Here is a 21,089-nt window from a genome sequence, read left to right as displayed (position 1 = left end):
ACTAATAAAATCTCTTACCTTGAATAACTACAGAGCTAATTGTCTGTTTTGAGCTTTGATTTTTAATAATTATTTAATACTCAAACAATGCTTGCAAGTAATTTAAGCGCCAATAGCACCCATGAAGCCAATCCCGGTAAGCTTGTTTTTATTGCATAAACAAGTTTTGTCTAAAGCATAAAAAAATTATAATTGGTAAAACGAATTGGAATATAAAAAATGCTAACCTCAAGTTATTTCATTAATTGAGTTTATGGACAGAATTCTCTAGTGGTGTTGTGGAATCGCCATTTTGAATATTCCGATTAAAGTAATTAGTGCACAATAAGAAATAAAAAGAAAAAAAAATTAAAAAAAAAAAACAATCATAATTAGCATTAAGTGTCATATTTAGTTTCTTTAAAATCTTAGGAAATTAATCTGATTTTCTTTTCTTAATCTTTACTCCAATAATTGTTTTAATCAATCATTTATTTTGATCTAAAAACTATCACACATCATTCCGCCGGTAAAAATATTAATATATTTTTCATAAAGTATATGAATTTGGAATGACATAAAATGTTAAAACCTGAGTATCAATCATTTCCACTCGTTAGAATTACATTGATAGGGCCACCAAAGTCGGGAAAATCTAGTATAGCGAATTTTTTTGTGAATAATAATTTCGCTGGATGTTCAAATTCATACTTACCAGAGTAAGCTTTATTTACTGGTGAAAACGATATAATTTTACATATTAACAATGAACTACGTTCAATTCTAGAATTTACTATCGAACTATAAGACTTCCTCCAGAAGATTCAGAAATTGGAGATCCTATTTCATTATGCTTAGAAATTGAGGACCTTCCTGGAATCGAATCTAACTATATAAATGACCAGTTTGTTAACAGATATTTCAATATGGGACGAAAGGAATTATTCATTCCACCGGGAACAAAGGACATAGTTCCGTTTAAAATATGGAAACCTCCTAAGGTTCCTCTTGCTGCAGGCCAAAAATATTTACCTTTAACTCAAGGAAGAATGGGGTTTATTTTTGTGTGTGATATAAATGACATTGATTCAATTAAAACAATAGAGTTGTTGTACCAGAAGTTCCAATCTATTACGGAACTATCCATATCATCTATTAAGCCGGTTGTCTTTTTGTGCGCAAACAAAGTTGACAAAGACACAGAAACGAAAAATTTTGAGCTAAATTTATTTAGAATCGAAGATTTCGCAAGCAGAATGTTCATTCGTCTTTGGAAAACTTCAGCACTAACAGGGAAGAATATCAGGCATGTAAGTGATAAAAAAAAAATTAATCTACAAAACATATTTGGACAGATGTTTAGGGATATACTATATTTAATTAATTCTAATAGTGCGCTATGGCAAATAGATTTGAGATATGTGGTAAGTTTTAAAAAATAATAAAAATAATCAAATTTTACAAATAAAATAGAGTGAAAGTTCTGGTTCAGAAGAAGAAGCTCAAGATTTCCTCTCTCAATGTTTAAATATTTAAAATATAGTTGTAGCAAGTAATTTATTGGTCAAATTTTACATTAGCCAATCAATTAAATGTAGTTGGCGCCATATGATGTCGTTTTGACTTTAATTAAAAAGGCGGATAAGTATTATTATTAAGGCAAAAAAAAATGTCAGCAAGAGGTGGCCGTGGAAACTTTCGTGGTGGTCGAGGCAGCTCACGTGGTAAAGTTGGTCTATCTTCTGGTGGAAGACCTTCATTTTCAGGCCCTCCTTCTTCAATAACTGAACTAGGAGAAGTGTTACATTCAAGTGAACACGAGTTAGTATGTAAAAGTTTTCTTAAAGACCAAGTACCATATTTTAATGGAAGGATATTTTTGGAAAATAAAGAAGAAATAGGAAAGGTTGATGAAATTCTTGGTCCTATTAACACTTATTTTTTTTCCATTAAAATGAACAGTGGAGTTAAAGCAGAGTCTTTTAACACAGGTACCAAGATTTTTATTGACCCTCAACAATTATTACCAATGTCAAGATTTTTGCCAAAACAGTCTAGTCCAAAAACTACAAAGAAAATTGGGGAGACATCGATAAATAAAAAAAGAGGAGGTTTTAATGGCTCTCCAGGACGTGGTGGTCAGAGTAGAGGTGTAAGGGGAGGCAAAGGATTCTCTAGGGGTGCGTCTCCTAGAGGTTTTAGAGGAAGAGGAGCTAGCTCTTAGAGAGCTTTTCTATAAAATTCATATATTAGAGAGGTAATAATTATCTTCGCAGATTTCTCTGTCTTTCTATAATTCATTGAAATTTTTATATATCGGTCATATTTTCATGATTACTTTTTCCCTTTTCTCATATTTATCTTCTTTTTGCAAATGCCTTTGTTTTTAACTCTTCTTTCACCAGTTTCTCTTTCAGGTACGGGATAACCTTTGCCTCTTACAACTTTGTCTAGTAAATGGCCATTATCTAATAATATTTCGATGAGATTACTTGCTCTCTCTTTTTCAATATCGAGTGCCATTGCAAGATTCCCTTTGTTTACAAATTTAAGAAATTTCACTACTTCGGTAGCCTTCTCAAGTAGCTCAGCTGAATTTATTGTTTTAATAGTTCTATCATCAGTAGGTGAATTGTTTGAGTTTGCAAAAACATTCTCTACTTTTATTTCTTCAGGGTCCAGTGATGAGCCAGTTGTTAATTCATCATCGGTTCTTTGATTGATTTTATCATTACTTGAAGTTATGTTTTTTAGTGATTCTTGTTTTTCTGTCATTTTCTCTTTTTTTTTTGTTTGATTTGTATTGATGTTCTCACATAAATTTAGTTCTGAATTGTCATTGTAATTCTCAACAGCACTTTTAACTTTTACAGATAAGGTATGGAATTTGGTGTCAACATTTCCAACCACAGTATCAATAGGAATTTCATTGAATGACAATATATCAGATGACCTTGCTGGCCTAAAATGATTTGGCTCATAATCGCTTGGAACACGATCCTCATAATACCAAAGCTTCATAGACATATATCTTGATTCAGGTAGTGGGGATAGTGATTGTGTTAGCAATATTAACGCACGTAATAATTGAACGGTCTGTTGCCTTGCGTATTCCTTTGTACAACACCCATAACTATTGATTTCCTGTGAATTGGACAATTCTTGATCCTTTGATTTACGTTTTAAATTAATATTTGTTCCTCCTTCAGAATAATTAAAGTGAAAGTGATAGCTTTCAATGAGCTCATCACACTCACCATGTATTCCAAAAACGAGTAACTTTAAGTACTGTTTTTCTAAAGCGTCAAATACTCCATCTTCCAACCAGTTCAAGATTAATTTTGACTCATGATTGAAAGGTCTCAAAACTTTGAGCTGTAAGCCAGAAACATTTTTGTCTTCAAATGCTTCTTCATCAAATAAGTTTCTCAAGTATGCAACTGAGGATACTGCAGTTCTAATAGTATTTCTCATCATATTCAAAGATTGAATATCTGTCACTTGCTAAAATGAATTAACCAAATTAAAACTGAAAATCAATATTTTTAACGTTAGAACTTACTTGCTGTGTTTGTTTGGTTAATTGGGAGGTCGCCATTTTAATTTATATTTTTTCTTTTATTTCTTGTAGAATCACAAAATGTCAAGACATTTTTTCATTTTTCCCCATTTGCTAGTTCTGCATGTAATGCCGGTACTAAATTACTATCAGGCGGCCATACATTTGTTTTTTTTTTTGTTAAGAAGCAAGAATGAATTTCTTGAAAAAATTCTGAGAAGCAATGCCTGGTATAAAAAAAAATGAACTAACACCAATTAAGAGTGAGACTATGCAGCTGGATTCCGACGATAATATAAATTCGCTTTTAGAGAAAGCAAAAAAAGCTCTGGCAATACAGAATAAAATCGAAAAAAACTTATCTCTATTGAATACGAAAGTTAATGATATTGAAAATATAACAAAATCTACCTACGATTTAAATTTGATTTCGGAGAGTAATTCCATTCCAATTTTTACTCGGCATACAGTAAATAAAGAACTTGAGATTTCCAGTATAGAAATAACAAATGGAAAAGAACAAAAGTTGGATTCAGTTAATCAGAGAAGTTGTACTGAATTTACTGATCCGAGATTAATAGTTAAACAGAAATCCAAAAAAGCTTTAAGGTTTATTAGGAAAGGAATATTCACTAGAGCAGAAATCGAATTGAATGAACCTAATCTTATCCGCAGGAAAAAAAGAAAACAAGTCAAAGAATTGTTCTTTTCAAATGATGAAAGTATTTTTTCAAAAGCATCAATTCCAGAACTTGAATATTGGGATATACCATTTGTTAAGCTGAAAGAGACTGCCTCAGAAGGTGAATTCCCATTTGAAATATTAGTCTCTAAGATAAACAATCTAATCGAACACCCCGTTCCTATTGAGCCGTATTATGATCCAGATGAAAATGTTTCATCAGTCATTTTTTTAACAGCGAATGAAAAGGCACGGCTGCGCAAGAGAAATAGGCAAGAAAAAGAGATGGAAAGGCAAGATCGAATTCGAATGGGTATCGAACCTCCGCTTCAACCCAAACTAAAACTTTCAAACTTATATAATATTTTGAATGAAAAGGCGATTGCTGAGCCTTCAAGAGTTGAATTTGAAATAAATAAATTGAAGGATGAAAGAACCAAGCTATATGAGGATAGAAATGCATCATTAAAACTTAGTCGGGAAGATAAATCTAAAAGAAAAGCAAATAAGTGGAAACTTGACCCAGATAATCCAATTATACACGCTGCAATATTCAAAATAGGTAATCTTAAAAACAAAAGATACATTTTCAAAATTGATAGGAATGCACAAGATTGTCATTTGACGGGCTGCTGCGTTGTTAGTTCCGTTGACCCATGCATTATTTTAGTAGAAGGTTCAAAAAAATCCATACAATTTTACAAAAATTTATTGCTAAGCCGTATTAAATGGGATCAACCAAATGAAACTGCAACTAATTGTAGTTTAATTTGGGAAGGCATAAGGCCTTCAAAAGTCTTTCTTAAATGGAAGATTTACTATTGTCATTCAAAAGAGGATGCATACCGATTTTTTTTAGATAATAATTCTCTTGATCTCTGGAATATTTCTCAGAATTAGAAAGATTAATTTATGCCAAATCGAATACAGAGAAAATATACCGCCAATTTATGGTTATTCTAATTACATTATGTTAATTTCAAATCTCAAGGGAAAGTTTGGATGGATAGCATATCATGGGCATATATTTACCAAGGAGCGTCTTATTAGCACCTTATTGCCTGCCCTATCTAGAACACCATGCCACATTGCGGTCATTAACCAATTTGATTCAAGAAAGGCCTATTTAATAGATATTAATGGACAAATTTATAAAAAGTGGGTATTTCCCTTTACATATCAGCTGGCTTATGAATATCAATCTGACTTACGTGATAATGAGGTATTGGCTGTACCTAAAAAATGTGTATATTTTATGGATGCAGCGAGTATTATTGTAAGTTATCTATTAATAATTAATCGTTCTTCTAAAATATTAGATTTATGCTCCGCTCCTGGAGGTAAGGCTTTAATAATTATAAAAAGAATCTTAGAAGATATTACTAAGTATGGTGAAGAAAACAAAACATGTCAAATAACTTGTAACGAATATGATAAAGATCGATTCAGCAGACTTAATAAAGTCTTGCAAAACCACATTGGTAACTTCGATCTAAATAGAGTAAATGCAGTTACTATTTCAAGTGACGCTGCAAGCACCTCGTTATTGTACATATTACGTAAGCAAGGTAGATTTTCAAATATTCTGGTTGACGCTCCATGTTCATCAGACCGTCATTTGGTTCTATCAAATAATTTGAATCAGTGGTCAATAAAGCTTGCAAAAAATAATTCCAAACGCCAAATTGAAATAATGAAGAATGCAATAGAACTGTTGGAAGATGATGGAATAATATTATACTGTACGTGTACCCTAAATGAAGTTGAGAACGACCATACAGTAGAACGCATATGCAATGATCTAGGAATTAATTCGAAAGATTGTTTTTTATCCATGTTAGACATTGTAAAGAAATTTAACAGCAGGCAAGAAAAAGTAAAAATTGTTCTAAAGTACATTGGAGATGAACTAAAAAGAGAGGAATTTGATGAAGCAATAAATAATGAACGGCTGATGTATAATAGTATACAGAAAAATGAGAATGACACCATTCTATTCGAGTATACAAAATTTGGTTCATACATACTCCCAGATGTAAATAATGGAATTGGGCCCCTATACTTATCATTTATTAAAAGAAAAAAAGTAGTCTTATAACTAGTTAATTTCACACTTTTTTTTTATGTATCCTTCTATTGGTTTTGACTTCATTTATTTGTTCATTAACTAAGTTGCCTTCAATGGGTTCAATTAAACGTTGATCTGTAGTCAATATTGAATAAGAAATAAATCCAATTGCAATCAGCCACCAATATTTTCTTAAAAATGATGGTTGGGTTTCAGTCATCTTTTGGCTTTCAGTTTCCTTAGTAACCGAAATTTCAGGATTAACGTCAGATATTGCATTTATATTGGTTATTTTGACTCGTTGAAACAGATATTTACTGTCTTCAACATTCTCGCTTTCAACCATATTTATACCTATTATTTTATCATTACTCATTCTAATAAAAAGTACGATATTTGAAGTAAGTTTGGAAATTGCTATGCTGTTAGATTCCGGAATGATTACTTTTACATGATCAATTTCCTAAATTAATTGTTAAATTATGTCTTAACACAGGTAACAAAACTTACAGAAGTACAACGAGAAACTTTCTTAAAAAAAGGTACATCCTTGCCAAAATGCTCGTTAATGAATAATTTTTCTTTCACAGTGCTCCCATTACATTGTAAATATACCTCCAAGTATCTATCTGATACTGAAAGACAGATGTGGATAAGAAATGAGAAAACAAAAGCTGCAATTTTGTAATAGTACATTCTATTCATAAAATGAAAAAAAAGAAAAATAGCCGCGTTACAATTTCAGAAATTTAAAAAGATTCATTACTTATAATTCCTTATCAGGAAAAGTGTAAGCGAATTTACATTCATATTAAAATTCAAAGTTAACTAAATGAATTCATAAATAGCTTCATTATGCTTAATTTTCCCTATTGATGCGAGTATAAGTCCGTAAAACAATGGGTTCGGGCTCATTGGTCTGGAAGTAAATTCAGGATGGTATTGCGCAGCAATGAAGAATGGATGAGAGGGTAACTCTAGAATTTCATTCTTGTTAACATCTACATCCTTCCCGACAAACTTCATGCCATTTTTTTCTATTAAAGGCACAAATTCGGGGTTTATTTCGTAGCGATGTCTGTGCCTTTCTCTGATTGTGTATATCTCTTCTCCTGTCTCTGTACAAAGAGTTGTAAATGATTGGAACTTACATGAGTTATAAACTTTATAAGCGAGTGAGCTTTTGTCACGTATCATAGTATTCCAACCTCCTAGTCTCATTGTGCCGCCCTTATTATTACTTGTAAATTCATTCATAGTCACAACAACATGTATGGACCTTGATGAATGTTCAATATCTGTACAAGGGCTAAGGATTTCCTCACCTGAACTCACTGTAACATTGGAAGTGTGAGCGAGGTTTAGCTCGTCCATACTTGAGATTGGCTTTAAGTCAAGAATCGTACTATCCTCAAATTCTTGCGATGTTGCTAATGGTAATTTCAAAACATTTTTGCAAAACTCAACAACAGACAATTGCATTCCAAGGCAAATGCCCAAGAAAGGAATATTATTTACTCGACAATAATGAATCGCCTCAATTTTTCCATCTACTCCTCTTTTCCCAAATCCTCCAGGAACAAGAACGCCATCGACAGATTTTAATAAATCCCAAGCAGATTTTGAATTGTTAAAAGTTAATTTATTTGACAGAGTTTCTGAATCTGCATCCAATTGAGTGGCTTCAATCCATAGAACTTCTAGTTGAACTTTAACCTGCAATGCTGCATGCTTTAGTGCTTCAATAATGCTTAGGTAGGTATCATCAGATGCAATGTATTTCCCTACAATTCCAATTTTTGATTTACCATTTATAAATGGGTTTGGAATATTAGAGGGAATGCTCTCTCCACGGTGAAGTTTATCAGTTAATAATGATAAATCGATAATATTAAACCAGTCAGTTAGAAGTTTTCCAGGTTCTCTGATAGGTAGTCCGAGACGTTTACATACTTTGTCTGCGAGTTCTTGAGATTCCAACAATTTTACTACAGCGCTTGGGTGTTCAACTGTATGTACTGAGATAATATTTTCTGTTTTTACTTGTGTAAATACCTTTAACTGCTCTTTGCATAATTCATCAATGGGAACTTCGCATCTTCCAAACAAAAAGTCTGGCTTCAACCCAACTTCCCGCAGTCTAGATACACTATGCTGAGTTGGTTTCTTTTTCAGTTGGTTGCTGACATAAGGTAAATAACATACATGAATAAATACAATATTTTCAGAACCAATATTAAATAAAAATTGTTGCAAAGCTTCCAAATAGACGGAGCTTTCAATATCTCCCACAGTCCCACCAACTTCTATCATACAAATATCTGGTAAAATATAGTTGTCACAGCTATCATAATATCCGGATATACCTGCGAGTTTAATTCGCTCTTGAATATAATCAGTCAAGTGCGGTACAACTTGAACAGTTTTCCCCAAGTATTCTCCTTTTCTTTCGCGACTAATAACTTCAGAGTAAACTTTCCCTGTTGTAATGGAATTAATACTAGTCAAATTTAATCCTAAAAACCTTTCATAATTTCCTAAGTCTAAATCGACTTCCTCTCCGTCATCCAATACAAAAACCTCACCATGCTCGAAAGGAGACATAGTACCTGCGTCAATATTTAAATATGGGTCTATTTTTATTGCAGTTACATTATATCCTCTACTTTTAAGGCATAGTCCGAGTGAACTTATAGCTATTCCCTTGCCTAATCCACTAAGAGTACCACCTGTAACAACAATATATTTTATCACTCGATCATCTGCCAAATGATTAACTGAGCTAGTTACTAATTTTGGAGATTTTAAGCAGCTTGACTCCTGCATTGATTTAACTAACGTACTTAAGATTTCCAGTAGATGACGGTTATATTTTAAATTGATTTGACTGATTTTTACGAAATTTTTACTTTTTGCGGTTACAAATTGACAAGTATAAGGGGCAAATAAGGCGCTTTTGAATTGATAATATTGAATGTCTAAAGTTTTTTGACAATGTTTTAAGAATAACTTCGGAATTTAAATAAGTGGCGAGATATTAATTTAATTGGACTCTTAGTAGTGTAATTAATGCGTCTGATAAGGTGAAAATGGTCTCACTTTTACGTGATTTAATTTTGCATCACAGTTTCATGTTTTTAGTACAATAAATATAAAAGTTCATTCGTTATTGAAAAATACAGATATTTGTCCCTGTAAGGTTTTGAGATGTCTAGTTGAATCTTTAATATTTTTTCGATTACTCACTATCTAAACCCATTCGAAAATTTAGGTTGTTTATTGAAATAGTATATTTTTAAAATATTTACTCAACTCTAAATAACATAATTTCAACGAAGGGTTAGAACATATTGTTGCATTGAGAGTAGATTTCTGCTCTACCTGAATGCCTAATATGCAATTTTAATCTTGACCTTGATTTTCATGTATTTTAAGTAAAAAGTAATCTAGAGTACATTTAACCACATTGGCATGTTACTTGGGCAAAATCAGTTCAACATATTACAAAGACTTTATTCTATTATTAAGCTCCTATGGCATTAACTAAGGATTGCGAAAATCAAAGTCACTGAATTTTTAAACGTAGAATAGATAATATAATTATTTAATTGCAACAATAATTATTTAAAAAAGTAAAACTGGATTAAAAAAAATTATTTTTACTAAAATGAATGTAAAAATATGTTATTAAATAAAAATATTGATTTTTCTTTAGTTAAACAGTAAAATATGAATAATGAGAATGAAATTTTAAGTTTCTAATATCACAAAATTTTTTATTCGATTGTACCAATTTACAGTTCTTGGATTTAAACCTTTAACTATTAAATTGTCAATGTGTAAAAAACGTACTACTTTGATACATTTTTCATGATGCCAGTATATTAATTGAAAATTGTTGAACAACTTCATTCCAAAAAGTTTGTGGTTGACTTTTTTTTTTGAATATCTTGATCGTGGATCGGCCTTCAGAATTTCAATTATGAAACCATATAATTTATTAAAATTTTTATCAGGAGCTCCATACTCAAAAAAATGTATATTTGAACATTCTCTTACATTAGAAATAGATAATATATCTAAAAAAGAGGCAAGAGAAAAGTAAATACATAGGTTCGTAATTTCTTGATTTTTTTCAGGTTTTACCCAATTTGGTGAACAAATTTTATTTCTAGAAATTGAATGATTTAGAGAATATGGCAAAATATCAATAATCGGTGTACCATGAATAATATCAACACCGCCAACTTGGATTTTCATACTGAATAGATCGATTTGCATTATATTGCAGATAGTTAATCCAATTGGAACCGGTCTATGAGGAGATCTGGTAGCTAGACATCCTCTTTTCTCTCCGTTATCTATTTTAGGAGGAGTCACCTTTGCATTCTGATGAATCAAATATATATCTGTATTTGCAGCATATGAAAAGTTTTTCTTTTGGTGAATTTTTATTTTGTTCAAATTAAATATAAATATTAGGATAATATGCGAATATTTTTCTAAAATTCGCAGTTCATCTTTATTAAAAACTTTGGTATTCAATTCAACAGTTGCTAAACTAGATGAACCATATTTACCTTGCCTAGGAGTACCCCACTTTTCATCAAAACAACTGTTAACTCTTCCAACAATTGGGAATTCAGTTATTTCATTCATTTTTAAAACAATTTTTTCCGTATTAGTTATTCATTATCTCAAGAATCTTTAATTATTAAAACTAATTATTTTCAAATTGCGCCTGAAATTAATAATGGAAATTACAAATGATATCGAATTTCAAAAAAAATTGCAATTAAAAAGATGTAGAGAAAGTAGGGAATCAATAATAAAAGAGATAGGTTATTCTGATGAGTTTAATCCATTTGGAGATAATAATTTGTCACTTCCATTCATTTGGGAAAAAAAACTTGAACAAGAAAAGAAAGATCATTCTTTTGAATTAAAATGTAATGCTTATCCTTGGTATCAATTTGGAATTTGCCCAATAAATACTGCTGAGATTATTGAAATAAAAAAAAGAAGGGAAAATTTTGAAGAAAAGTCAATGACTAGAAATGTTTCTAAAGATTGCTTTGATTTTGACAAATGGATTGAAAATGAAAAGAAATTCGAAAAATTACAGTTACAAAGCTCATCAATTATAAGAGTAAAGGAACATAGAGAAAATTTATTTGATATATTATTCTGGAAAATTCTAATTTATTCATATTTTAAAGGAAATTTATCATTTTCATCTTCTATGTTTTCATTAATCAAGACGGGGCTTGACGCTTCTATACCCTACCTAAGTTCTTTAAAACATAAAAAATTATTTCAGATACTGGATGAGATCTTTATAACTCGTACGGATGAATCTAATCGTTGTATCTCGGAATTAATTCAAATTGTTAATAACCATAAGCAACTGATAAATACTAATACAGATATTTTATTAATTCCAGAGTGGGAAGATATACTTTACGGTTTGGAGATATTATTAAAATCGATCATGAATAAATTGAATAAATTTGATGATTTTTGTAAAATTGAGGATCCAGAAATCAATCAAATATTGGAAAAAAAGGAAATTGACGAGTTAAAAGATATACTATTTCAATCTCTGGAATTAGCAGATGAAGAATATTGGAAAAGAGTTGTAGTTATTACAAAGATAAGAATATGTAGAATAAATGTTGAAAATGTTGAAAAACTTTACCATGAATACTTTGAAGAATGGGCCAATTCACTTATTTCTAAGTATAATATTGTTATTCACGAAAGAAACAATAGTTATAAAAAAGTTTCCTCGAACTGCAATTTAGCTATTGAAGAATCGCATAACCAAAATGAAGATCACGAAAAATTTGATCAACTTATTGATCTACCTATAATAGAATTCTCCCCATCTAAAGATAATTACGCAAATAATAGAAAGAGGCACAAAATGGCGCAGCTAATGTTGCCATATGTATACTCAATAATAAAAGCAAGGTATTACTGGAATCAGTACAACAAAAACTACTATTCGAATGAAACTCTTCCCCCAAAGATCATTCAAGGATACAAATTCAAAATTAAATATCCGCTTTTGAGTATGCCAGAAAATGCCGGTATTGTTCCTAGGTGGTATATAACAACAAAAAAAAAGTATCTTGAGAAAAATGAGTTATTAGTAACAAACGAAGAAGCCCTTTTAAAGGTTCAGGAGGATATAATATTTTGTGAAAATCAAGTTTCTGTTAAAGACAAGCTATTAATAATTACATGTGATAATCGAATTTATAAAGATGTGGGATTTTCAATTATTGATAAAGAGTGGGACTTAAATCCAAAAAATGGATTTAAAAGTTATTTTGAAAATTCTACTTTACACCTGAATTTTAATTTTAAGCAACCCAAATATAAAAGATGATGAAAGTTTTAAATATCTTGTTCCAATCAATCAAGTTAGTAATTTTATTTTTCTAATCTTGTCTTGAAAATTATCTTTATTTGATTTGTTAGATATTTTACTCAAAAAAAGTTTGCATCCTTCATAATTTTGAATATCCAATCCACTCTCCAGTAATAATGATAAATAATCTAGTGCGAAATCAATAATTATTAATTCGTGAGAATCTGAATTGATTTCTGTATTATTCATGAGTTCAAAACAATGATTGATGTTTTTAATCTGAACATCACTAATATTATTATTAGATAAATAAACTTTCATCCTCCTTAAGACCTTTGGTAATAATCTATTCAACAAATCGTGGTCAAAAATTGTACAATTGTTTGGCTTAATTCCAAATAACATTACTTCTATTATTATATTTACTAATCTCGGTAATTCTTTTTGGAATGACAAAATTATATTTACTCCCATTATATTATTGAGCGAATTTACTAACTTGACCTTTTGGTTTTCATCATTTATGTATTCTTTCCAAAATAAATAATTGCTCATTATGAATAGTGTGTTGGCCATTAATTCTTTTATTGGAAATTCCTCTTTTATCACAACAGTTTGAAATATACTAGTAAACTTATCCAAATGTTCAATTGCTTTGAAAAATAACTCTCCAGTTCGTTCAAGCTTAAGAATTTTATTTATCATATTATATTTATTTGCCTCTAACTTGGTCAATAAAAAATATATGTGTATTGATATCTCCGAAAAGTAAATAATATGTTCTATTAACAAAGAATTTAAGAAATTATTATCTACAATTGCCCTTGCAATTTCATGATTATTTTCCAAAATATAGTTCAATTTATTATTTATTATGTCCAAATTTGTCATGATTTTTGTCAAAATGATTAATATATTGTTATATAGAAGAACACCAGTGTCTTTAGGGTTTCCTGTGGAACCAATAATATTAAACAGTTTAATAGTCTCATACTCTAAGGAATTAATAATTAATAAATTGGAATCGATTTTATTACTTAATGGCTCAGAAATGTTTTTAATGTAATATTTATCAACCGGAATATCTGGAAAATACATTAATAATGTATTCCAAAGTTTTATTCCAATATTATTTGAAATTCTTGAAAGAATTTTTTTTGTAGATTCATAAATTTCAATGTTTGATAAGTTTTTTTCCATAAAATGAATTAATGAATGAATATTAGAAATGCCATAATTCTTGAGGAAATTTGATGAGTTATTTAAAATATTTAAGTGGTTATTTATTAAGTTTATTTTTTTATCAAATTTTTCTAATTTTTCTAATGAAGAATTAATAATTGTATTCATTAAAAATGAAGTATTAGTTAATAGATTAAATGATTCCTGCTTTTTTTCCTCTTCATAATAAGGATTTGAAATAGAGCCCTTTTCCATTATCAAAAAAACAATCTTTTCGTATTTTGCAATTTCATAGTCAGATAGTATATTTGATTTATCAAAAATTTGAATTTCCTTAATAATTATATTAATTACAATCGCAATAATGTTATAAATCATGCTAGAGTTATATTTGAGATAATACTCTCTGCCCTGCAATGAAAAGACGTTTATTAGAGAAACAATAATACGTTCATAATTCGCTGCTATTTCCATCTCAATGTTATATGAAATCCATCTGAAAAAAAAATAGAAAAGAGTAAATTTTGTGCTCCTTGATTTTCTTAAAAAATTACAAAATCTTTCCCAAAAAGATATAGAAAAGTCTATTTGAATATTATCATTAGAAAACATATTGATAAATATTTGATCCGAAATAAAAGGTTTAATATAGTTTTTTAAAGATAATAAATCTGTTTCATGTGTTTCAAATATAATTTCAGCTTCGGGAAGATTGACAATAAAATTTCTACAATCTGTTGGGTCAATATAATAGAAATTTTGTTTTTCCAACTTGGTGGAAGTCTGCAAATTCAACGGTCTTTTATTCGACAGCCTTTCAAAAAAATTAATCTTCTTGTCATCTGTTGATGAAATTGAATTCAAAATAGTTGGTAAAGTCTCTGAATTATGAATTTTGCTTTCATTAACCATTTCATTTGAACCTTCAGTAGATTTACTATTAGAAATCGTCTTTCCATCTGATTTGGAAAGACCACCTACATTTTGGATGGGAAATAATTGATTATTGTTAGTATTTTCAAGCCTCTCAATATTAATTGAGCCTTTATTTTGTGTTTCGATTTGCTTGTAGATCCCAATTTTAGGTATGGAGTTTCTATTTGATTTTGTTGATTCATTATTTGGTGTTGTAATAGTTGAATTTGGTGGAGGATTTGTAGTCTTAATAGATAGTGAAAGGGTTTTTGAATGAAAGTTTTTAGTATATGTGTTATTTTCATCTTTTGTTGTATATAGATGAATTCCCAGTTTTCTCTCCGTTTCATTTATTAGTTTTTGCTTACTAATATGTAATCCCGTAATTACTTTTTGTAGAATCGTATTAAACTCTTCGCCAAAACATGGATTTTTAAGCTTTACGAGCAAAACAGAAGCAGAAGATCGAACTTGTATTGAAGGATCATCAAAACATGAAGGAATAATATTAATCAATTGTTTTAAACCTTTTGAATGTTTTTCCAGAATACTATTATTCTCAATTATTTCATCTATTAAGTGGTCACAAATTGAAATAGCTGAACATTTTGCAGTAGTAACTTTTTCTTTATAACCATAAATATACAAGTCATCAAAAATTTGGTCCAAATTCAATGAAAATTTTAAAACCATATTTACGAAATTTATTGATTCTGTACACACAATTTTATTCTGATCCTTAATTTTAGTCAATATTTGTGTTGTCAAAGGACGGACTATTGTTGTGACTTTCCCTCTAAGGCAACTTATTAGATTTGAACAAAGCCTAATAACAGATAAAATCAATGCAGTATTTCCTTCACATTTGATTATTCTCTGTAGAATATTTAGCAAATTCTGATAATCAGTAATAGATGGAGCAATATTCTTTTTATTGTTATGAGAAATATTAGCTTTACTATCATTTTGATTGATAGATAACTTCTTGTGAATTTCACATAGCTTTGAAAACTGATCTATGATTAATTTTCTTTCATTCCATTTAATTTTTTTATCTGAAATAACTTCAAGCCAGTTAGAAGGAAGCAGTTTTGTTACATCAACAGGCTCAATCAGATCGAAACTGTCAATTGAATTTTCATTCTCTTTAAAAACCGCAGTATTAATTATATTTGAATTAAATCTAGATTTAATTTCTTTAACGAAATCATTTCTGATTGGTTCTTTATTTTTTTTTTCGTCCAATTCTATTGATCGTTTTTGCACTTCCTTTAATTGTAAAGGCGTTAAATTAGAAGAAATATATTCCATCAAAGATGATTCTTGATTTATCATAGAAAGAATTTCGTAAACACAATCCTTTGTACTTTTATCGTTACAGTCGGTAACTAAAGGAATTATAGCTTTTGACCACTTTACAATAGGAGAAAATTCAACTCCATAATTTTCTATAAAACTACAAAATAATTTCACAACACCGAGAATTTGTTTTATTACAATTCCTTTTGATTTTCTATTGTTATTAATAAAATCTATCATTTCATTCCATAAATAATCAACTTTATTTAAGTCACCATTTTCGATTAATAATGACTGTTCAAAAAATGAAAATGCTAAATTCATCGATGAGCATGATGTTTTTGAATTAATCAGAGTTTTTTTAATTAGCATTTCAGAAATATTCTCTTTCCAGATTGTCGGCAAATTATTGATTTTTAAACCAAAATGTTGAATACTAATTGTCAATAATTTTATTCCCAGATTCTGAGAAGAGATATTTTTATCATTAACAATACTCTTAATAAAAAGGTCTTCAAATTCGCAAATATTTATCGATTCTATTTCCTTTATTGCCTTTTTGTAACCATACATTCTCATTTGCCACTCATTACTAGTGATAAGTGAGTTGATAGGAATAGTTGACATATCAATTCCATTAAAATTATCATTGTTTTCGGAAGAATATTCTGCAGGACCAAAATTAGGATTTTCGTCTAGTACCATCGAAACAAGTTCTCCATCATCCTTCATTTTTGCATTAAAAAAAATGTAATTTATTAAAGTGAGCTATACCCGCTTCAATGCATAACAGTGGGGAAAATCAAATTAAAAAAAAAAATCAATTTATTTAGTTACATCATCTTTCAAATTATGGATTTTTTTTTCTTAAAATGTTAAAAATAATATAAAATTGGCAAATAAGTGGATTAATAAACCTGACCTAATCAAATATATTTTGTGATTTACTAACACTATATTTTTCAATTGAATTAAAACTATTAATAAGCATAAAATCCAGTTTTTTTTGGCTGAGAACCTGGGATTGGTCCTCTTGCAGGAATTCCATAGGGATATGCAACAAATGGGTTGCAAGGCGAATACATGCTGGAACCGCTAACTGGGTTAAATTGTGCAAGGTGATACGGTGCATTGACAATGACTGTTTGATCCGTTGGAGATATATATGGGTTAAGTGGTTGTCCATTGTGGAAACGGTGTGGTTCTGGAAGGTTCTGAGTGTTCTGGGGCCCTTCCTTATCTGTTTTTCGAGCAACAAAGTCTTCAGGGAGGGGTGGAATTACACATGGAACTCCTGCTAGACTTGCAAATGGGTATCCTGGCATTACTCTACAATCTACTGGCACAAAAGTCTTAGGTTGCGCATATAAAGTTGGAATTGACGGGGCACCTGAAACAGGTAAGATGCTCGATGAGGCAGGTATTGTTGGAACACTAGGTTGGCCGCTGTCCATTTTTCGATATTTATTGCAATAAAGAGATTTTGATAAATTTCTACAAGGTTGATTTCTATTACAGTGTTTGTTTTAACATGTTTCTTCACACAAAAAGACAATACATTAATAACCAAGGCGCCTAAAAAATCTAAGAACTTAAAATATTAGGAAAGATAAATTATGCTGGAAAACTTAAAAAATAAAATATATCTTCAGTTTCATGTTTTGTTTGCTAAGATTAAACTATGCAAACTACACCAATTATAATTAAAATTGTGCAAGTTATTCCCAAGGTTGCATAGATAACATTTTTTATATTACTTTTTGATTTTTCAATCTCATTACTTATTGTTATTTCCGGCTGGAACGGTATCTCTTCATTTTTTTCTTGTAAGCTGTCTTCAGAATCATTTTCCTCGTGTTCATTTGAAGCCGCCTACAGGATATAATGATTTTAATTATCACAATTATGCCTTACCTCTTCTTCTGCTGAAACTCCTAGTGATCGTTTTAATCTCTCCATTAAGCCGGAAGACCTTTTTCCATCAGATGGCGCATCAATTATTTCCTCCTCACTTCTCGTTTCAACAGTAATAGTCTCATTTTTGTCTTGAAAATTATTTAATTTCACGTTCTGGTCATTTTGTTCACTTTCAACTAAATCTTTACTATTTTCAATTTTATATGCTGCATTTTCAATGGTTGGATTTTGAATGGCATCTGTAAAAGATAATGGGCCATTCATTGTCTTTGAATAAGTTTCAGTACTTTTTTCATTATTCAATGAATTATTTTCATCCGCAACAAATTCCCTTTAGAAGCAGTTAGTGTATCTAATTATATTCTTAAATGACTTACCTGAAATTCTGTAACTCATTAGAAACTGCCTTCTCCACTTCTCTTTCCCTCTCTTCAGTATTTTCAGTCTAAAAAGTATTTATTGAATTTATATAATAATTTATACTTACTTGAATCTTTCTCCATTCTTGGTCATGTAAATCTGCCTTATTTAATGCGCATGTTATTTTTACACAAGAATTATATTGTTCTGGAAAACATTTGGGGCCTTTACATATATATTTTGTCCGAATTGATTTTATAACCTGTGAAATACCATTCTTTTTAAATAAACCAACAGGAATTGAAATCGAGTTTGACCTATATCATTTATTAAAGCCAGATAAAGTGAAAATTTTATACTTACATTACTAACTTTTGCCTTGGAGTTAATCTTCCAATGAAATTAGATGGTTTTCTACATAATTCATCGAAATCACAACTTGAATCAACCATAAATTCAAATGCTGCATATTTATATTTTTTTGGTCTTACTTTTGACAGTTTTTTAATATTATAATACTGCAGGAAAGTGTGAACAGTAAGAGGTACATATCCATCAATAACCTATTAATGTATGATTTAAAATTGTCTTTTTACTTTTAACTTACTGTACATGTGTTTAGTCTTTCAGTTAGTACACGTCCAGTGGCTTCCAATTCTATGGTAGTCCCTTTAGAAATGTGTGCACTATTCATTTTCTCTTGAGGATTGATCTCGTTTTTTTTAATTCCCTTAGTTGGCGAATTAAATTTAACTAGTCCATTTTTGTTACGAAATTTATTTTTGAAATTATTTAAACTAAAAGAAAATTTATTTGTTTTTTTAAATTGTGTTGCTTGGTTTGTGTCGGGTAAATTTTTTTTTTTTTTCCCAAAAACTCTGCTTAATAGACTTTTTGAGCGTGATTTGTTAGACTTCGTTGTAATATTATTACTTTCGTTCCCTTCTTCAAATTCGGACTCAGACATTTGGGAAACAAGCTGTAATAAAGAATACCCTACTGACCCACTAAATGAACTCGAAACACTCGTCGAAATACTTTTTTTTGCAGGGAAATTTGTGTCGCTTTTATGAATAACTTCTTCTTTATCATCCTCTTCATCATCTTCATCTTCTTCTTGGCTATTTTCTGACTCATCCGTTTTTGATTCATCATCCTCGGATATATACGAATCTCCATTTGCAAACATGCCCGATTTTAGAATTTCAAGCCCATTTTTAGAAATTTTAAGATAGCCTTGAAAAATTGTAATTTCATTTAGGATCGTTGGTATTACTGAGCAGTACGCCATTGATGATTCTGATTTATTAGTAGTCTTGCATTTTGTACAGCGATTTACTGAATAGCATTCGCCTTCGTTTGAACTTGTATAACCTCTACCGTCTTTGCAACCTAATGATGAACAAAAAGACTGGGTATATTCAGATTTCCGGAAAGTTAACCCAATAGACTTTCTTTTCTTTTTGGTCCCATTTATCGCAGCCACTAAATAAATACAACAAAAAAATAGTTTTATTCCAACAAAAAATTTCATTAATCACCAATGTCCTAAGCAACAAAAATACTAAAATAATATTAACACACAAATGTGCACAATAAATAATACACACTTTTAATCAATTTATCTCTTCAAAACAACTTAGATTACAATTCTAATAAAGTTAAGTAAATTATCGGTTTTTGCAATAACAGATACAGCGTTTAAGCCGCAACAATTGAATCTGCAATTAGATTTGATTGTTCCAATCCACACAACATTTCTACAAGTTTTAACCCGAATGAAACAGAAGTTCCTGGCCCCTGTGAAGTTACTACATTAGAACTCACGCAAACCGCTGAATTTGCACTATCAGGTCTAGCAAGTTCACTCATCATAGATGGATAACTGACTGCCTTTTCAACATCAGATAGTAGGCCATTCTTCTCAAATACAATAACAGGTGAAGCACAAATCGAAGCTATTATTTTACCCTTTTTCTTTGTTTCATGCAAAATTTTCAGCAGGTTTTGGTCCTTTCCCAGTTTTATTGCGCACTCCATTCCTCCAGGGCACATAACCAAATCATAATCTTCAGATAATACTTCATTTAAGAATTTGTCACCCTTAATAGTTATTCCGTGTGCCCCCACAACCATATTGCAATCACCAGAAACTGCTATTGTAACATTTAATCCTGCCCTCCTTAGTATATCAACAGGGGTTACAAATTCGATTTCTTCGAACCCATTTGCAACAGCAATTAACACTTTTTTTGACATCGAAACAAACTTAAATGATATTACCGATATTTTAACGGATTAGATAACTCCAAAAACTCGAAGCGGTTAAATATAAATCCTTCAATAATCGGCGGAATAACAAAATCAATCAATTTTAATACTATATTATTAGAATTATTAATATATCTTTAGGGGTTAGTAAGATTAAATTGTTTAACGTCATTCAATCTACGACCAACTACTGATTGTCAAACAATTAGTTAGGCGGCGCACAAGAAAAAAGCGAGCAATTTACATAGTACTATAAATATAGAGGAAAACTGCATTAAACATTAGAAATTAATCCTAGAACTAACTATTGTTTCTTTCCCAGATCTCAAATGATTGCATTTACTACTCTTACAACTTTATATTGAAAGAAAATATTTTAAGGCGGCAAGATACGTCTCAAAATATACTCACATATTTAAGACATAGACATAACATTTCCATATAGTTTAAAACAAACTTAAATGTTCATACCTATTTAACT

The 21,089-nt window shown here is 30.1% G+C and overlaps 13 protein-coding genes across 13 annotated transcripts; 5 read left to right on the top strand and 8 right to left on the bottom strand.

The window, feature by feature from the left end:
* Positions 1 to 561: 561 nt before the first annotated feature.
* On the top strand, positions 562 to 1,515 carry cubi_01863 (Rab Ras GTPase; the record flags this gene model as incomplete). Its single annotated transcript, XM_029018875.1, has 3 exons — positions 562 to 698; positions 788 to 1,403; positions 1,453 to 1,515. 3 exons carry the CDS (start codon positions 562 to 564, stop codon positions 1,513 to 1,515), a joined length of 816 nt encoding a protein of 271 aa, XP_028876349.1.
* Positions 1,516 to 1,648: 133 nt separating this feature from the next.
* Positions 1,649 to 2,203, top strand: cubi_01862 (small nucleolar RNP protein; the record flags this gene model as incomplete). The annotated part of the gene is made up of 1 exon (XM_029018874.1): positions 1,649 to 2,203. The coding sequence occupies one exon, from the start codon at positions 1,649 to 1,651 to the stop codon at positions 2,201 to 2,203; it is 555 nt and encodes a 184-aa protein (XP_028876348.1).
* Positions 2,204 to 2,313: 110 nt separating this feature from the next.
* Positions 2,314 to 3,456, bottom strand: cubi_01861 (uncharacterized protein; the record flags this gene model as incomplete). The annotated part of the gene is made up of 1 exon (XM_029018873.1): positions 2,314 to 3,456. One exon carries the CDS (start codon positions 3,454 to 3,456, stop codon positions 2,314 to 2,316), a length of 1,143 nt encoding a protein of 380 aa, XP_028876347.1.
* Positions 3,457 to 3,761: 305 nt separating this feature from the next.
* On the top strand, positions 3,762 to 5,120 carry cubi_01860 (uncharacterized protein; the record flags this gene model as incomplete). Its single annotated transcript, XM_029018872.1, has 1 exon — positions 3,762 to 5,120. One exon carries the CDS (start codon positions 3,762 to 3,764, stop codon positions 5,118 to 5,120), a length of 1,359 nt encoding a protein of 452 aa, XP_028876346.1.
* A 70-nt stretch (positions 5,121 to 5,190) lies between these two features.
* cubi_01859 (uncharacterized protein) lies at positions 5,191 to 6,318 on the top strand (the record flags this gene model as incomplete). Its single annotated transcript, XM_029018871.1, has 1 exon — positions 5,191 to 6,318. One exon carries the CDS (start codon positions 5,191 to 5,193, stop codon positions 6,316 to 6,318), a length of 1,128 nt encoding a protein of 375 aa, XP_028876345.1.
* Positions 6,319 to 6,328: 10 nt separating this feature from the next.
* cubi_01858 (uncharacterized protein) lies at positions 6,329 to 6,984 on the bottom strand (the record flags this gene model as incomplete). The annotated part of the gene is made up of 2 exons (XM_029018870.1): positions 6,329 to 6,751; positions 6,799 to 6,984. 2 exons carry the CDS (start codon positions 6,982 to 6,984, stop codon positions 6,329 to 6,331), a joined length of 609 nt encoding a protein of 202 aa, XP_028876344.1.
* Positions 6,985 to 7,116: 132 nt separating this feature from the next.
* Positions 7,117 to 9,114, bottom strand: cubi_01857 (CTP synthetase; the record flags this gene model as incomplete). The annotated part of the gene is made up of 1 exon (XM_029018869.1): positions 7,117 to 9,114. One exon carries the CDS (start codon positions 9,112 to 9,114, stop codon positions 7,117 to 7,119), a length of 1,998 nt encoding a protein of 665 aa, XP_028876343.1.
* A 924-nt stretch (positions 9,115 to 10,038) lies between these two features.
* cubi_01856 (uncharacterized protein) lies at positions 10,039 to 10,947 on the bottom strand (the record flags this gene model as incomplete). The annotated part of the gene is made up of 1 exon (XM_029018868.1): positions 10,039 to 10,947. The coding sequence occupies one exon, from the start codon at positions 10,945 to 10,947 to the stop codon at positions 10,039 to 10,041; it is 909 nt and encodes a 302-aa protein (XP_028876342.1).
* A 94-nt stretch (positions 10,948 to 11,041) lies between these two features.
* cubi_01855 (uncharacterized protein) lies at positions 11,042 to 12,682 on the top strand (the record flags this gene model as incomplete). Its single annotated transcript, XM_029018867.1, has 1 exon — positions 11,042 to 12,682. The coding sequence occupies one exon, from the start codon at positions 11,042 to 11,044 to the stop codon at positions 12,680 to 12,682; it is 1,641 nt and encodes a 546-aa protein (XP_028876341.1).
* Positions 12,683 to 12,712: 30 nt separating this feature from the next.
* Positions 12,713 to 16,792, bottom strand: cubi_01854 (microtubule associated protein; the record flags this gene model as incomplete). The annotated part of the gene is made up of 1 exon (XM_029018866.1): positions 12,713 to 16,792. One exon carries the CDS (start codon positions 16,790 to 16,792, stop codon positions 12,713 to 12,715), a length of 4,080 nt encoding a protein of 1,359 aa, XP_028876340.1.
* Positions 16,793 to 17,040: 248 nt separating this feature from the next.
* On the bottom strand, positions 17,041 to 17,514 carry cubi_01853 (uncharacterized protein; the record flags this gene model as incomplete). Its single annotated transcript, XM_029018865.1, has 1 exon — positions 17,041 to 17,514. The coding sequence occupies one exon, from the start codon at positions 17,512 to 17,514 to the stop codon at positions 17,041 to 17,043; it is 474 nt and encodes a 157-aa protein (XP_028876339.1).
* A 220-nt stretch (positions 17,515 to 17,734) lies between these two features.
* On the bottom strand, positions 17,735 to 19,871 carry cubi_01852 (uncharacterized protein; the record flags this gene model as incomplete). The annotated part of the gene is made up of 6 exons (XM_029018864.1): positions 17,735 to 17,932; positions 17,975 to 18,308; positions 18,355 to 18,422; positions 18,465 to 18,654; positions 18,701 to 18,900; positions 18,945 to 19,871. 6 exons carry the CDS (start codon positions 19,869 to 19,871, stop codon positions 17,735 to 17,737), a joined length of 1,917 nt encoding a protein of 638 aa, XP_028876338.1.
* A 167-nt stretch (positions 19,872 to 20,038) lies between these two features.
* cubi_01851 (uncharacterized protein) lies at positions 20,039 to 20,596 on the bottom strand (the record flags this gene model as incomplete). Its single annotated transcript, XM_029018863.1, has 1 exon — positions 20,039 to 20,596. The coding sequence occupies one exon, from the start codon at positions 20,594 to 20,596 to the stop codon at positions 20,039 to 20,041; it is 558 nt and encodes a 185-aa protein (XP_028876337.1).
* Positions 20,597 to 21,089: the final 493 nt, after the last annotated feature.

Source organism: Cryptosporidium ubiquitum (assembly GCF_001865345.1).
Source record: "Cryptosporidium ubiquitum isolate 39726 chromosome Unknown contig_12, whole genome shotgun sequence".
Classification (NCBI taxonomy): domain Eukaryota; phylum Apicomplexa; class Conoidasida; order Eucoccidiorida; family Cryptosporidiidae; genus Cryptosporidium; species Cryptosporidium ubiquitum.
The sequence above is the reverse complement of the archived record's forward strand: the minus strand, read 5'-3'. Positions and strand labels throughout refer to the sequence as shown.